The sequence below is a fragment of the Culex pipiens genome, chromosome 1 (assembly GCF_016801865.2).
Source record: "Culex pipiens pallens isolate TS chromosome 1, TS_CPP_V2, whole genome shotgun sequence".
Lineage (NCBI taxonomy): Eukaryota > Metazoa > Arthropoda > Insecta > Diptera > Culicidae > Culex > Culex pipiens.
This window is the reverse complement of record NC_068937.1, coordinates 41,905,260-41,919,270: the sequence shown is the minus strand read 5'-3', so window position 1 is coordinate 41,919,270 and position 14,011 is coordinate 41,905,260. Positions and strand designations below refer to the sequence as shown.

The 14,011-nt window shown below is 42.0% G+C and overlaps 1 protein-coding gene and 1 pseudogene across 1 annotated transcript; both read left to right on the top strand.

Moving 5' to 3' along the window:
* The first annotated feature begins 3,549 nt into the window (after positions 1–3,549).
* On the top strand, positions 3,550–5,316 carry LOC120415545 (O-acyltransferase like protein-like; annotated as a pseudogene).
* LOC120416415 (nose resistant to fluoxetine protein 6-like) lies at positions 5,305–7,732 on the top strand. Its single transcript, XM_039578511.2, has 4 exons — positions 5,305–5,690; positions 5,750–6,065; positions 6,124–6,745; positions 6,803–7,732. The coding sequence occupies exons 1-4, from the start codon at positions 5,441–5,443 to the stop codon at positions 7,556–7,558; spliced, it is 1,944 nt and encodes a 647-aa protein (XP_039434445.1). The 5' UTR covers positions 5,305–5,440; the 3' UTR covers positions 7,559–7,732.
* Positions 7,733–14,011: the final 6,279 nt, after the last annotated feature.

Here is a 14,011-nt window from a genome sequence, read left to right as displayed (position 1 = left end):
AGTCCGCGGAGAGCGGTTGAGTAAGGCTGCAAAGAATTAACCCTGCCAGTACTAGAAGTCAACTTTTGAGCAGATATCAGGTGGATTTCATTCAATGAGAGCAAGTTTGCAGTACATAGTAATAAAAAGAAATGATCAGCAATTTTAATCTGGGCGGGATTCGAACATTTCTAGTAGTTTTCAGTTAATTAGACTTCTTTTTTCCATTATTTTGATTTTTTTAAGCCGTGTCGATTGTGGACGGTGGAGCAACGCGCACGTCTTGCAGGATTATTCATGTTTCGATCAGAAGACACGGCGTCGGGTAAATTGTGCATTAATTTTTCAAAAAATGTGTTAAATTCTCACGGTGAATAAGTCATTTCTATAGAATCGTTTATTGAAAGACACGCTGACATTTAGGATAGACCATTAGTGCGCTCGCCCAGACTCGACCATCTCTTCCATTTTCGTTGTATCACTGTTATGATTCGAAAGTGAGGACCTCGCGGTTACTCTGCATCGTGTTTTTCGAAGCCTTTATATGATAATTTATTTTTCATAAGTCCTTCTATTATCATCGTTCATCGGAGAGCACGCCGCCGGTTTAGTTCGTTCAAGTTATTGTTTTAATTGTATCGTTTACGCGGTGATCGTAATAATTTATTCCAAATGGCAGTTTTAGTATTAACTCATCAAACTATCCATTTTATAAAGAGTAAAGCGTCTTTTATTTACTATTTTTTAAACTTGCTCGCGTAATCTAAATTGTACAAACAGTAAAAATATACTGATAAGTCCATCCCATAGCACTACTGCTCGGTTGGCACGCGTTCGATTGAAAAAGTTTTTAAATAATCAATTATGTATCTTTCCGCAGCTGGCTGCCTAAGATTTTTAAAATTTCAACCGATAAACAAATTGCTTATGGTCGCATCACCTACCACAGTGAATCCTCAAGTATAAAAAAAAAGTAAATCTTTCCCAATTCCTGAGGGGAACACCCTTGAAGAGTATCGGTAATGTTAACATGTTAAGGTTAATGTTCAAGAAAGGAAAAGATCACCAGTTGTGTTGGTCCGAGCCGGGATTTGAACCCCGATCTACCGCTTACAAGGCGGAAGCGTTACCACTAAGCTACGTGGCTCGGTCAATCCTCAAGTATCGGACTAACATTCTCATCCACTTCCCCGTGTCTTACCACTGGTCGTAGCCGGCGTCGGTATTGATCAGCATGATAGGGACCTTTGAAAATTGCGAAGGGGTGATGATTGGTTCCTACTTTTTAACTGTGGTCCACGGAGCAAATTTTAGGGATAATAACGAAGTAGCATCTACGGGTAGACACCAACGCTGTGCTTTGCTATTTTGAATTTTTTTGAAACATAGTTATTTGTTTTTATTCAAGATCAAATATTGAAACACGTTTTTTCGAAACGTCAAAAAGTTACGTGGGACAAGATAACACGATCTCGTCGAATTGTGCATCGATGTTCATGTTTGAAGTTTTGAAACAATCTTTAAATTGCTGTCTCAATTCAGAATATGGTCCCGATACGCCCCAGTTGACGGTAGTCCTTTAAAAAGTTGTGTGAGGAAAGGGGAATTAAAACAAGTTGTAGCCGAAAAAGAGTTTATTAACAAAAAATATTATTAGATTTAATTAAATACAAATTATCAGCGCTCTTTTTTTTTAATTTGAGATTTTATCTTGATCACCCAGACCAGATAGAAAAGCTGTAAAACAATCTTTACTGCTCTCGTAAGATAAGCTCAGATGTCTTGGCATAATAAGGAAAGTAAATCAGTCTCTTTAAAACTGCACAGTCTTGAACATTCAAGCTTTAACTCCATCTTTCATAAATATTTTATTATTTAAAATGATCCGTTCAAAACTCTTATTAATCCTCACAGCAAAAAAAGTAGTAATCCAGCTGCGTGTAAAAGGCCTGGGCGTAAATTTTTTTTTTTTTACGTTCTATGTAATATTACACCACAGACAAACAGACGTGACTCTCCATACAAATATTTTTTTAAATTCATCGTTCTTCATCAAACCACCAAATCACGGCGACGTCAGCGCTGCCTGGTGAGCTTATGCCGAAGCGCAGCCCAAACATACCAATACAAACCCATTACTGTCGCGTGTCATGTCAGTGTATGCGTGAGACAATCAAGCTTTAACGATTGTAAACATCAACAGCTGATTTAAATAATGTTGTTGTTGCTTACTCGATGAAATAAAAATAAAAATTTACACCGACAGCCGGAGATGACGGCCAAACCATGCGGCAGCATCAGCAACGACGCACCACAACCGCAACGACAGAGACCAAAACACTGGTCCTCCCCGTTGCTCCCAAAAACTGTCCAACATTCCTTCTCTCCCGAAACCTCGAACCATTACACCTGATCAACAAGATACAAGTCATGAAAACACCAGTAGTGGCCGCCGAAATAGAACAAAAATCAATTCAAATCTACCGGAATTGATCCCAACGATGGGCGTTTCGAAACATCCGCGGGAAACGTGTCCACAGCGCAGTTAAGTTGCGTTAAACAGCAAAAAGTGGCGAATGAGATGAAAAAAGTCGCAATGATTACAAAAAAACGCTGCCGCAAACTCTTACATCGAAACAGGACAACTGTGGATGAAGATTGAGTGGCGCTCATGATCAACGCAACATCGCCAAAAGGACGACCAGCAGCAGCAATTTGAGCAGCAATCCATGAAGGATAAGCAGGTTGCTCCAAGGTTGCTCCGAAGGAAATGACTTCACCACAGAATCTGGCCACGGCAGCGGCAGACCTACCAGGTTAATAGTGGGGCAAAAGGTATGTCCTCGCTAGTCAGCCGCTCATCTGACCCTGGTCGAAACTGCCCCAATCTTGTCCCGCAAAGCCTGGATTGTGGATCACCGTTAGAATTCCTAAATCATATTTTGTTTTGTTTTCATTTGCTGCCACGTGCTCACACTCAACTTTACAACAACAAAAACGCATTACACACACTGAGGAAAGACGGGCGAGCTGTCACGACAGCAGCGCCATCAGCTCCGGGTGAGTGAATGCCGAAGCTGAATTGCATTTGAAATAACCGTTTTGGCTCGGTTATTGAAGAACGATGATTCCGAACTCGAGTGTCCCGTCTGTTTGTCTGTGATTACACCCTGAAATGTGTAACCCACCAGTATGGGAAACCTACTTGACCGAAATGTCAAGCTCACATATACTTTTATCCTTTAAATTTTTCATCGGTCTGATGGCCGAGCGGGTTAAGGCGCCCGTTCTTACTGTAGGTGCTGGGTTTGAATCCCGTCGGTTGCAACTTTTTTTTGTGTTTACAAAAATAGTACATGCAGTGTGTAATATTAAGTGTTTATTTTGACGGAGGTGATGTGCATGCTTTTGCATTCGATTTTACCATCGGATTTTTTTTGCTGTGTAGAGTAGCAGTTTGTATTGCTCAGTACTCTACAAAGTTCGCTAATATCGAGTTCAGCATCGACGAGGTACCAGTGCTGAACCGTCAATTTTTGGACTTTTTTCCTTCCGGACTGTACTATGGCAATGGGTATGCCATTGGGAATTACGAGCAGTGTCGTCGGTTCAGCTGGAAGGACGTTCGAGGGCAGCACTGTACCTTCATGGCTCTTTTCTAAACGAATTTCCAGTGTTCTACTCTGGGCTGTGCGTTCCTCAGTTCTGTTCGCAGCGAGTTGTGCAAGAACTGTACACGAAGTACAGGTGCTCGCGTGTTGCCTTCAGGTTATCGCTGTTGAATTGGAGTTCAATGGAGCTGTTGCAGAGGCAATGTGAGTGTTGAGTTATTCGATATCAAGTATATTTCTCCGTATTCGCTGGACTCGTGACCTGCAGTACACTGTATGAAGTAGTTCAGCTTAATCGAAACCGGAAGATTCAAGCTCAGTACGCATCGTTCTCGTTGTACCGAAATCTGCGAAGTATCCAGCACATTGTCCATCAACCAACAAACCCAGCAAAGAAATGTGAAATGATCGAGTGCGCCAACGGTATCCGATCGCTGTCGATGCTTTGGATCATTTCAATCCGTTTAGATTATATTTACGTAGATACATTAGATTGACCGCTCCTTTGGCTCCCGTGATTCTGTTAGTAGTTGCATTCGCAGATTACGCAGATGAAAGTCCCCTTTGGAATCCTGTGGTTGTTGGAGTGTATGCCGAAAATTGCAAGCAGTACTGGTGGTCAGCGCTACTACACTTTCAGAACTACGTGAATCATTCAACGGTTGTAAGTGCTTCTGAATACTGCTGAAAATTCAAGTCTAATCCTTGTTTTCTTTGCAGTGCCTTTCATGGACTTGGTATGTTTCCGTAGAGATGCAGCTTTACATTCTTGCTCCAGCCCTGATCTATCCCATGTGGCGTTGCATCTACCCCATGGGGTAAACGAGCTCTGCTGTGCGTCGGAGGTCTAGCTATGGGAGGGATCATCTATGTTCTTGTAACATTCGTCGTGAACGATTCCAGCATCGCGGATGGACTTTGGAAAGATCTGATCTACTATCCAACGCATAGCCGGATGGCCGTTTGGCTTGTTGGAGCCATGTTCGGTTATATTCAACACCAGACAAAGGATTTCAAAGTAAACCACCTTCACAAACGATACTACGCCCTCGGCTGGGTAACCTGCTTCGCAGTTCTGGGCTTAATCGTGTACGCAACAGTTTTAATTGCTCACACTGATCCTCAAGAATTCTCCAGCCTGGTAGAAGCCTTCTACGAGTCACTTTCACGACCTCTATTTGGAACCTGCGTCATGTGGATCATCTTCGCCTGCGTCAACGGCCACGGTAGAGTCGTCAACGATTTCCTCAGCTCACAACTGTGGCAACCGCTGGCGCGGCTATCGTACACCATGTATCTGTTGCACTCCGTGCTGCTGGTGCCTTCCCTAGCGAATGTGAAGACAGATTCGTACTTTAGCGTGATGGACCTGTGGTATCGACTGTGCGGTGTGGTAGGACTTACCGCAAGCGTTTCGCTTGTTTGGAGTGCCGTTTTTGAGGTTCCATTTGGACTTTTGGAGAAGATCGTCTTTGGACGACAATAAACAATTGTTTCAATCAACCTCACAGCCTTGCTAACAGCTCTCCCTTCGAACACCTACTGAAACTTCGATTGACTGAAACAAATCGTACTGGAAACTAGACCATCCCAATCTTATCAACACGCTTCGGACACGCGCGAGCGCGACTGTTCATTGGTGATTTCCAAGAAAATCAATGCTTTCTGACCAGCCCAGGTGGTCGAACAAAATCCCTGTTTTACCTATCTTATCGATTAGCGCAGGGTGAAGCCCACTATTCGGCAAATTGATCACGTGTGAGTTCGTTAAATAGTCACGCTTCGATGCTTTCTTGGTTTAGTTGGGCTTAAGTCGTTCAGGGATTAGGACTTACAGTGTTGTTGACACAATGTTGACCATCGGTTTGGTGATAGCTCTGCTGTGTTCAAGTGAAATTGGTGCGAATCCTAACGTTACGGAGACCAAATCGGATGCGGAGTTCAGCATAGACGAAGTGTCCCAGTTGAATCGTCAGTTTTTGGAGTTCCTCATAGAGTACGATGCGTCGGAAGTGGTGGAAAGTGATGATCTAAGATGTGTCAGAGCGTTTCAACAGCTATCGAAGGCATACCTGAATCGGGAACGACACGGCTTGGAGTGTAAGGATCAATCGTGAAGCTAGTACGAGACTTTGTTTAGACCCCACCTTATTCAACAGGGTTCGACTCGTGGGGCAAGATACCCTCTGGGCTGTACTACGAGAATGGTTACGCGCTGGGGAACTACGAGCAGTGCCGTCGCTACCGCTGGCAGGAAGTTCGAGGTCAGCACTGCACCCTGGCGGTTGTTCTACCCGGTGAGCTGCCGGTTTTCTTCTCCGGAATGTGTGTACCGCAGCATTGTTCGCAGCAGTTTCTGACCCAGGTGTACGGAGCGTACATGCTGGGAAAGGGAGCGTTCGTGTTACCGATGGATGTCAACCTGTGCAATCAAGACCGGGATGTGGAGTTCAACGGAGCAGTCATTACGGCAATGTAAGATTGCTTTGAATCAGAGTGTAATACTAAATGTAACAGGTCAGAATCGTTACAGGGTTATCTTCATAATCATAGTTGTACTAGTTGTTTGCAGCACGCTGTACGAAGTAATCCAGCTGATTCGAGAAGAAGAAGTCAGACCACTGTTTGCCTCCTTCTCGCTGTTCAGAAATGTACGAAGCATTTTGCACATTACTCCAAGGATAACCGACCCTGCGAAAAAGATGGATATGATCGAGTGCGCCAACGGAATTCGCGCCCTTTCGATGGTCTGGATCGTAGTTCTGCACGTAATCGAAGCAACCTTCGCGATCCCCTACTCAAATCCCACCTCCAGGAAAGAGTGGATGCGCAGCTTCCCCGTATCGATCATGTACAACACGGGAATCCTAGCCGTGGATACCTTCCTGGCACTGAGCGGAATGCTCGTCTCCTACAACATGCTGCGAGAGTTGGACAAGCGCGGCAAGATCAACCCGCTGATGATGTACCTGCGACGCTACATACGGATTTCGGCACCCCTTGCTCCGCTGATCCTGCTGGTCGTATCCTTTGGGAAGTACCTTGGTGAAGGCCCACTGTGGAGTTCGATCGTGGGCCGGGAAGTACGGGCCTGCTCCGAGTACTGGTGGTCTGCGCTACTGTACATCCAGAACTATGTCAACCCTCGTTCCATGGTAAGCTTAATTCGCATTATCTCCAACCTCCACAACAGTAACTCTTCTCGATTACAGTGCCTCCCGTGGACCTGGTATCTCTCCGTTGACATGCAACTGTACATCGTCGCTCCCCTGCTCATCTACCCTCTGTGGCGCTGGGGTAAGCGAGTCCTGCTCGCAATCGGCTTCCTGGCCGTCCTTTCCATCGGATGCGTCTTCACGACGTTCCTCGTCAACGACTTCCAAATCCATGACGTTGGCGATGGAAGCCGCCACAAGATGACCTACTACCCAACGCACGCCCGAATGTCCGTGTGGCTGCTCGGAACCATATTCGGGTACATCCTACACAAGACCAAAGCCACCGGTGTAAAGCTCCCCGCGCGTTACTACACCATCGGATGGGCATCCTGCTTCGCCGCCCTCGGGCTCATCATCTACGCCACGTACGAGATGTTACGCACGGACTTCCACGAGTACTCCGGGGTCGCCGATGCCTTTTACGAGGCGTTGTCCCGATCGGTCTTTGCCATCTGCGTAATGTGGATAATCTTTGCCTGCGTCAACGGACAGGGCGGAGTGATTGACGACATGCTCAGCTCGAGCCTCTTCCAGCCGCTGGCGAAGCTATCGTACACGATGTACTTGCTGCATCTGCTGCTTGTCATGATGTCGGTGGCCAACGCCAAAACGGACGTGGTGTTCAGTGTGATGGACATTTTCTACCGGATATGGGGCGCCATTGGACTGTCCACGAGCGTATCGCTCTTGTGGAGTGCGATCTTTGAGGTTTCTTTCGGGACGTTGGAGCGGTGTTTGTTGAGGCGTTAGAGGAATTTGGTTATGGGATGCAATAACAATGCAAATATTTTTTCTTGGAAAATAATTGTATTACTTTGAACATGTTCTACTACTAAAACAAAGCAGTCGTCGGTAATGGGGTCCTAAAATTAGACTCAAATTTGTGATATTATTGTTCACGACGATAAAGCTTATTTTTTTGAGTACAATGACCCTTTGTGCGACCGCAAAGGATTTAAAATGGATTTTTAAATCAATCTTAAAAAATTAACCCCGCGGCCCTCCTTGACAGTAAAGGTCCTACTTGACAGCTTGTTCCTAGAAGACCATAGTTGATCCATCAAAAAAATTTTGTCTTGTCAATTTATGAAAAAAAAGTGATCAGAAATGGTTTTTAATTGTGTTTTTTACCGTTGTACATAAAAATTTACATAGGGCTTTAGGACCCTATTGGCTGATGCACGAAGTGACTTGTTTACTTTTTTTCGACTCTCCTCGCAAACGTGTCGAGCCACGTAGCCCAGTGGTAACGCTTCCGCCTCGTAAGCGGTAGATCGGGGTTCAAATCCCGGCTCGGACCAACATACTGGTGATCTTTTCCCTTCAGGATTCGATTGCTTAGTAAAGGGAAGGTAGTGTCACCTTATCAAGACACCTTAAGAAGACAACCTATGGAATGTTAACATTAACCTTAACATGTTAGGGACCATCCATAAACCACGTGGGCACTTTAGGGGGGGGGGGGGGGGGGGGGGGGGTATGGCGATTGTCCACGATCCATATAAAAAAGTGTTTTTTTTGTATGGACAATTGTCCACGAGGGGGGGGGGGGGTAAAAGATTCAGAAAAAGTGTCCACGTGGTTTATGGATGGTCCCTTAACATTAAGTTGAATAATAAACTGTCACTGAATCCGGTTTGTAAATGCCGGCCCCGATATTGCGCGTATTCCCGAAAAAGACACGCGGCAAACCAGCCTCGGAACGACGCGCCGCACTTTCGGCAAATGCGCGCTGTCAAATCCCATACTGCACGTTTTGTTTTTGTTGATCTTCTTCTTCGAATCGCCTGGCATTGTTGGCAGCTATGTTTTTAATTGCATCAAAAGTACAGAAAATCGCTGGCAACAATGTCTACGGCATAATCTGAAATGCCGCGCGGCGTGTACCTTTGAAAGAAACGGACAATACTCTTAACGGGTGTTCCCTTCAGGAACAGGGAAAGATTTACTTAGGGTATTTGTCCATATTTTGGGCCTACTAAGAAGAGCGCACTTTTAATTTGATGTATTCTCAAAGGCTGCTATTGGCAGCCTAGTTTGTTTTACATGAATAAGTTGGTTTTTTAATGCTTAAGCTCGTACATTATCAACATTTTGATAAAAATACCTTATATCGCTGTAAAAGCACAAAAAACTAAAACACTTTTTGCCCCTATTTTGGGGATATTGCTCTTAGCATACGACCTTCTTTGTGCTTATTTTTGGCCTACCTTCTGATTGGTTGAAATCTCGAAGCACGTGGCGAACTTTTTTGACGTACGGTTCAGCCTTAGCTCGTACAGTACAGCCGCACAAATTAAGTCGACAAGTATGCTAAATCATTGTGATGTTTTAAGCCACAAATAAACATAAGAATGATTGATTTCACTTGCATTACGTGCATAATTAGCTTGGACATGATTTATATCATTCTTTACGAGTTTTAAACATAATTAAACAATTGTTGCGTAGCCAAACAACAAGCCCGTAATATGCAAGAAAGACTGTAACTTGTGAAAAGCGCACACACACTGTCACAATTTGTAGAAGTGTCAAATGGACTGAAAATAGAGCCATCCTCTTCGAGAGACTTTAATCAGTTATTCTGCTGATTTGGTGGCAGTTTAGTGATTGTTTTTGCAACGGGATTGTGCAACCCACCAATAAAAACATATTGCCGGTGGTTGGAGATTCGGGGGACGGCTCTCATTCGTGTGCTGAGCGATGAACGCCTTGACGCTGAGTGCCAAGAAGCGGTAAGCAAAAGTGGTGAAAATTTTGGACCTAATGGGCAAGTTGCAATTTGCTAAGAAAAATGTGAAGAGTGATATATTTATTGCATTATTTCTCATTTAGGAGAAAAAAGTGAATTATTCTTGCTCACCAAAATGAAGATAATGACAGCACGAATCATTCTCAAGTGGCAGATCCCTGCCAGATTTGGTGAAATGCTCAATTTCGTTGAATTAAGTTTGGTAGACCCAAAATAGGTACTAGGCCCAAAATAGGGACAAATACCCTACTCGCAAACGTCAAAACATACACAATTCCTGCCTTAGCTTTTCCGGAAAAAAATCCGGCAGCAATTCTGGAGTAAAATTTGAAAAAAGGCGCATAAGCATTTTGACAGCATGGACTGTTTTGCTAGATCCTAGGCAAAAGGTAAATATTTAAAAAAAAAAAGAACTGAAGTGTTAAATGATAACTGAGGAAGCCGAGGAAAACCGGCTATTGTTTAACACATAGAATTTTGTGAAAAAGTTTCCTGAGCCCTGAGAATTTTTGAAATAGTTCCAGTTGTCAAAATGCTTATGCGCCCTTTTCAAATGTTGTTCCAGAATCTATACTGATTTGACGTTTACTGAGGGCGCTGAAAAGTTAGGTTGTGTCACTGCTTGCAAAAAACAATAACACTTCAGGTATGGAGGAAGCAAAATATTATCAATCGAGAACACCCATGAGAGATTTATACGTGTTTTCCCCTATAAAGTACAATGGGAGGAGGCGCATGGTGGCTCAAGTAAATACAATATTTTGTTAATACGCCTTATAATGCCTGACGAGTCAGTAAGTTACAACCCGTGATTCAACACTCGATTCTTGCGAATTAAAACCACAGCCAAGTTAAGGGAAAGCACTCTAAACATACGATTTTTTCAAATTTGTGATCTTCAAATCTTTGAATCTTCAAATCTTCGAAAATCTAATCTTATAATTTTAGAATCATTGAATCTTCAAATATTCAAATCATACACGGAGAAACAAGAGTTCTAAAAATCGTTAACAAGCTTCGAATCATCGAATTTTGACAAAATCGATTTTTTAAAATAAAAGAATTTTCTAAATTTGTCGCCATCAAGTCGCGGATTAATGTATGCAGGATTGATAAGGTAAGGAGGGTTCTCCAGCTGTCGAAAAATAGTTTGCACGAAACCCGGATTTTGTATGGGGATTTTCAAAATTTGACCATTTTCCGGGAAAATTTCAACAGATTTTTTCTGTAATGTTGTTAAGCATGTCAAACTAACCGGAAAAATGTTCTTAAAACATTTTTTTTTTTATAAAAAACAAGTTCTTCCCGGCAAACTTCGTCCTGCCTTTTCTCGGTTTCCTGACGTTTCTTGCTTGTTTGCTAATTCAGCCTCCTGTGATCAAAATTTGATTTTACGCAGCTTTTCTCATACAATCTTTTCCGGAATCGGTTCCAGAGTGGCCAAAGTTGTAACTTTTTGGCGTATGAACCTTCCTTGGGCTTATACGAACCCAACGCAACAAAAAGCACCTCGATCCGACGCTCCGTATTGAACTGATTCGCGTTCGAACAAAACCGTCGAAATTTTTTATATATATAAGATCAGCTGAGAGCCTTTTTTCGGAACATCAGCAGGAAAATCTGCCATGTAACCTATTCTAATTTGTATAGGGGAGAGTGGGGAGATTTGATCCCCGGGGAGACTTGATCCCAAGCCTGTATCTCGTCAGCATGTGGGTAAAACAATTAGCTTTGTTCTAGAAAGTTGTGCGAAATTGACTAAAACTCATTGTAGAAAACAAAGAAAAAAAAATGTTTAGATTGAGTTACACACATTTTTCGAAGAAGTGTTGCAAAAAACTTCCAAGAGTCTTTGTTTTGATAAGTATAGAAAACACTCAAAAATTATTCAAAAAAATATTTTTTATACATGAATTGTTTGATAAACATATCAACTCCAAAACCCTTACGCATTTGACGTTAAATTTATCGTCATACTATTTTTACAATCAATTGTTTAAAAAAGTGCGTTTAGGGAGACTTGATCCCTGCATTTTTACAGTCACTGGAATCAGCCTCAAGATTAAATAATTTGGCTAGGTTTTCGTACATAGTTTCCTTCAGTATAGTTGTACATAACTAACTGCAGTTTGAACCATTTTTCAAAAGTTTTTTTTTTTTTTTTGGGAGGGTGGTCCAGCCGCACATCGTTGATGTTGAAACCTCTAAACTGGGCCCTCGTCCTGTCACGTCCGTCAGTAGTCTTGTTGTACATTACAACTAGAATCAGATCTGCCAATGAATTAGTACACTTCGACCAAATAAACACTGACGCTGTATGGATCTGACTCTAGAATAAATGCACAGTTGTGTGTTATTCATAAGTCCAACTTATTCAATTATTCATTTAAGTCCAAATATTCATTTGCTAACTACTTTGGATTAACAATCTAAATTTTAATCTAAAATCCTCTAAACTTAATGTTCAAAACTAAACGTTCCTTTAACTGTTGCAGTACTACTCCTATAAAAAAAAAAAAAAAAAAAAAAAAAAAAAAAAAAAAAAAAAACAATAAACATTTGTGAACTAATGTACAAATAGGATAGAAATCGCGATTTTAAAAAGAAATGATCATTTACGTCAGAAGATCCGTAGTTCCTCGATTCGCAACAATGGTCAATACAACCATAATCCGAAAACCGTTAGTTCAACAGATCAACGAATTTTGTCCGATATCATTACATTATTGATTGATCGAGACTCTATGGACAATTTGACATAAAAGAATGCCTAGTATTCTACATCTATCAAAGTTTATTGACAGCATTACTCTAACTTAACAATTGCAACTAAATTTATCATCAAATAGATTTGGAAAAGATACAGATTTATTTTAAATGCTAGTGCTAAGCAACAAATCAATTGTACTATCCTGAAGTCCCACCTAAATCCCACATTGTGATAGTGAAAAAGTCACAGAAGCAGCGGTGTCTTGTGCAATTGTGATATTTTCACTATCGGAGAACTACCTAGTTCACGAAGACAGCTTATCGGTCAACGCTTAAGCCCTGGGGCTGCGACAAAGCGAGTTCTCGTAGCATGAAGTGGTGTCCATAGTGCTTATAAAAAGAATGTATACCCAAATTTTAACTAATGCACTAGAATCAAATCATGCCCCTTGACTTTACAAGGCCCAGGGTTGAACCATTTTTCAAAAGTTTTGTAAACAAAAATTACCAGCTTTTGTAAACATGCTCAATTTTGGTCTAAAAAAGAAAATTTTAAGTTTTTAAATATTTTACATGCTAAACTTGTTTTTTTTTTTTTGAACACAAACGTACTGGTTTAATGTGAAATTGCTGTATCTTATAGAAAATTAAAAGTTTGGATTAATAAGAAACATTTTGATTAAGATTTCTTCAAAATGTTGAAAGGGGGATCAAATTACCCCCAACATTTTGAAAATGCCGGTTTAAAATATTTTTTTCAAAACGCTTGGCATTATTCGAAGAGTTTATCTGATGAAATACCCTTATCAACCAAACATAGTTGAATGTTTAAGCTTTCAATTCATGCAAAAAGATCATCGTTTTGTGAGAAATTGACAGAGTTATGTGCGATACAAAAAAAAAGGGGATCAAGTCTCCCCACTCTCCCCTACCATATACGATATACGGTTATACGTATACGGTTCCGTATACGTACCGATCGTACCGTTTGAAACGGAATTCGTAAACGATTCCAATTGAATTCCGTTCAGAATTCCGATTGAGTACACTGGGTCCGTGTTGAAAATGAGTGATAGAAAAATCTATCATTTGATGCACCAAAACATCAGAGAGACAACGATCTGTTGAGGAAAATCTCGCGACGGACAAAGGTCAGTGAAAGTTGGCAGTTGATATTTCGGACATGATAACTGTAGTTGCGGAGAAATGAAAGTTTGATATTTTTAAAACCCTGGGGCGGCCAAACAGCATCCTGAGAGGGTGGTCCTCATACATTCTCGCGATGTGGCCGGCCTACCAAATCCTTCCGATCTTTGCCCAGATGATTATGGCCGGTTTGACAAGCAAAGCTTGCACTTTATGGTTCATGCGCTTTCGCCACTTGTTCTAAAGTGTACGTACTCTTCACCGTAGATTGTTCGTAGCACCTACCGTTCGAGCCCTCCAGAGCTCGTTCGTCCTCTTTCCGTATAGCGTCCAGGTCATAGAGGGCAGCTGGTCTAATCAGCGTCTTGTACAAAGTCAGCTTTGTGACGTGTTGCAATCGGTTAGATTTTCAAGTTTTTCGTAATCCAATCCAGGCACGATTTGCAGAGAGTATAACAGTCTGGTTCTCAAGGCTAGTTTCGTTGTCGACAATTACCAGCGATCCCTAGTACACGAACTCTTGCTTGCATCTTCAAGTCGGTGTAAACTCCTTTAACCCTCCCTAGGTCAGTCACTAAATTTGTATGTGTAATGTT

What these genes read in the sequence shown, in the direction of transcription:
- LOC120416415 (XM_039578511.2), top strand. Translation starts at nt 5,441, where the DNA reads ATGTTGACCATCGGTTTGGTGATAGCTCTGCTGTGTTCAAGTGAAATT. An exon ending in GGAGCAGTCATTACGGCAAT is followed by an intron (nt 6,066 to 6,123) that starts GTAAGATTGCTT and finishes GAATCGTTACAG; the next exon opens with GGTTATCTTCATAATCATAG. An exon ending in ATGTCAACCCTCGTTCCATG is followed by an intron (nt 6,746 to 6,802) that starts GTAAGCTTAATT and finishes TCTCGATTACAG; the next exon opens with TGCCTCCCGTGGACCTGGTA.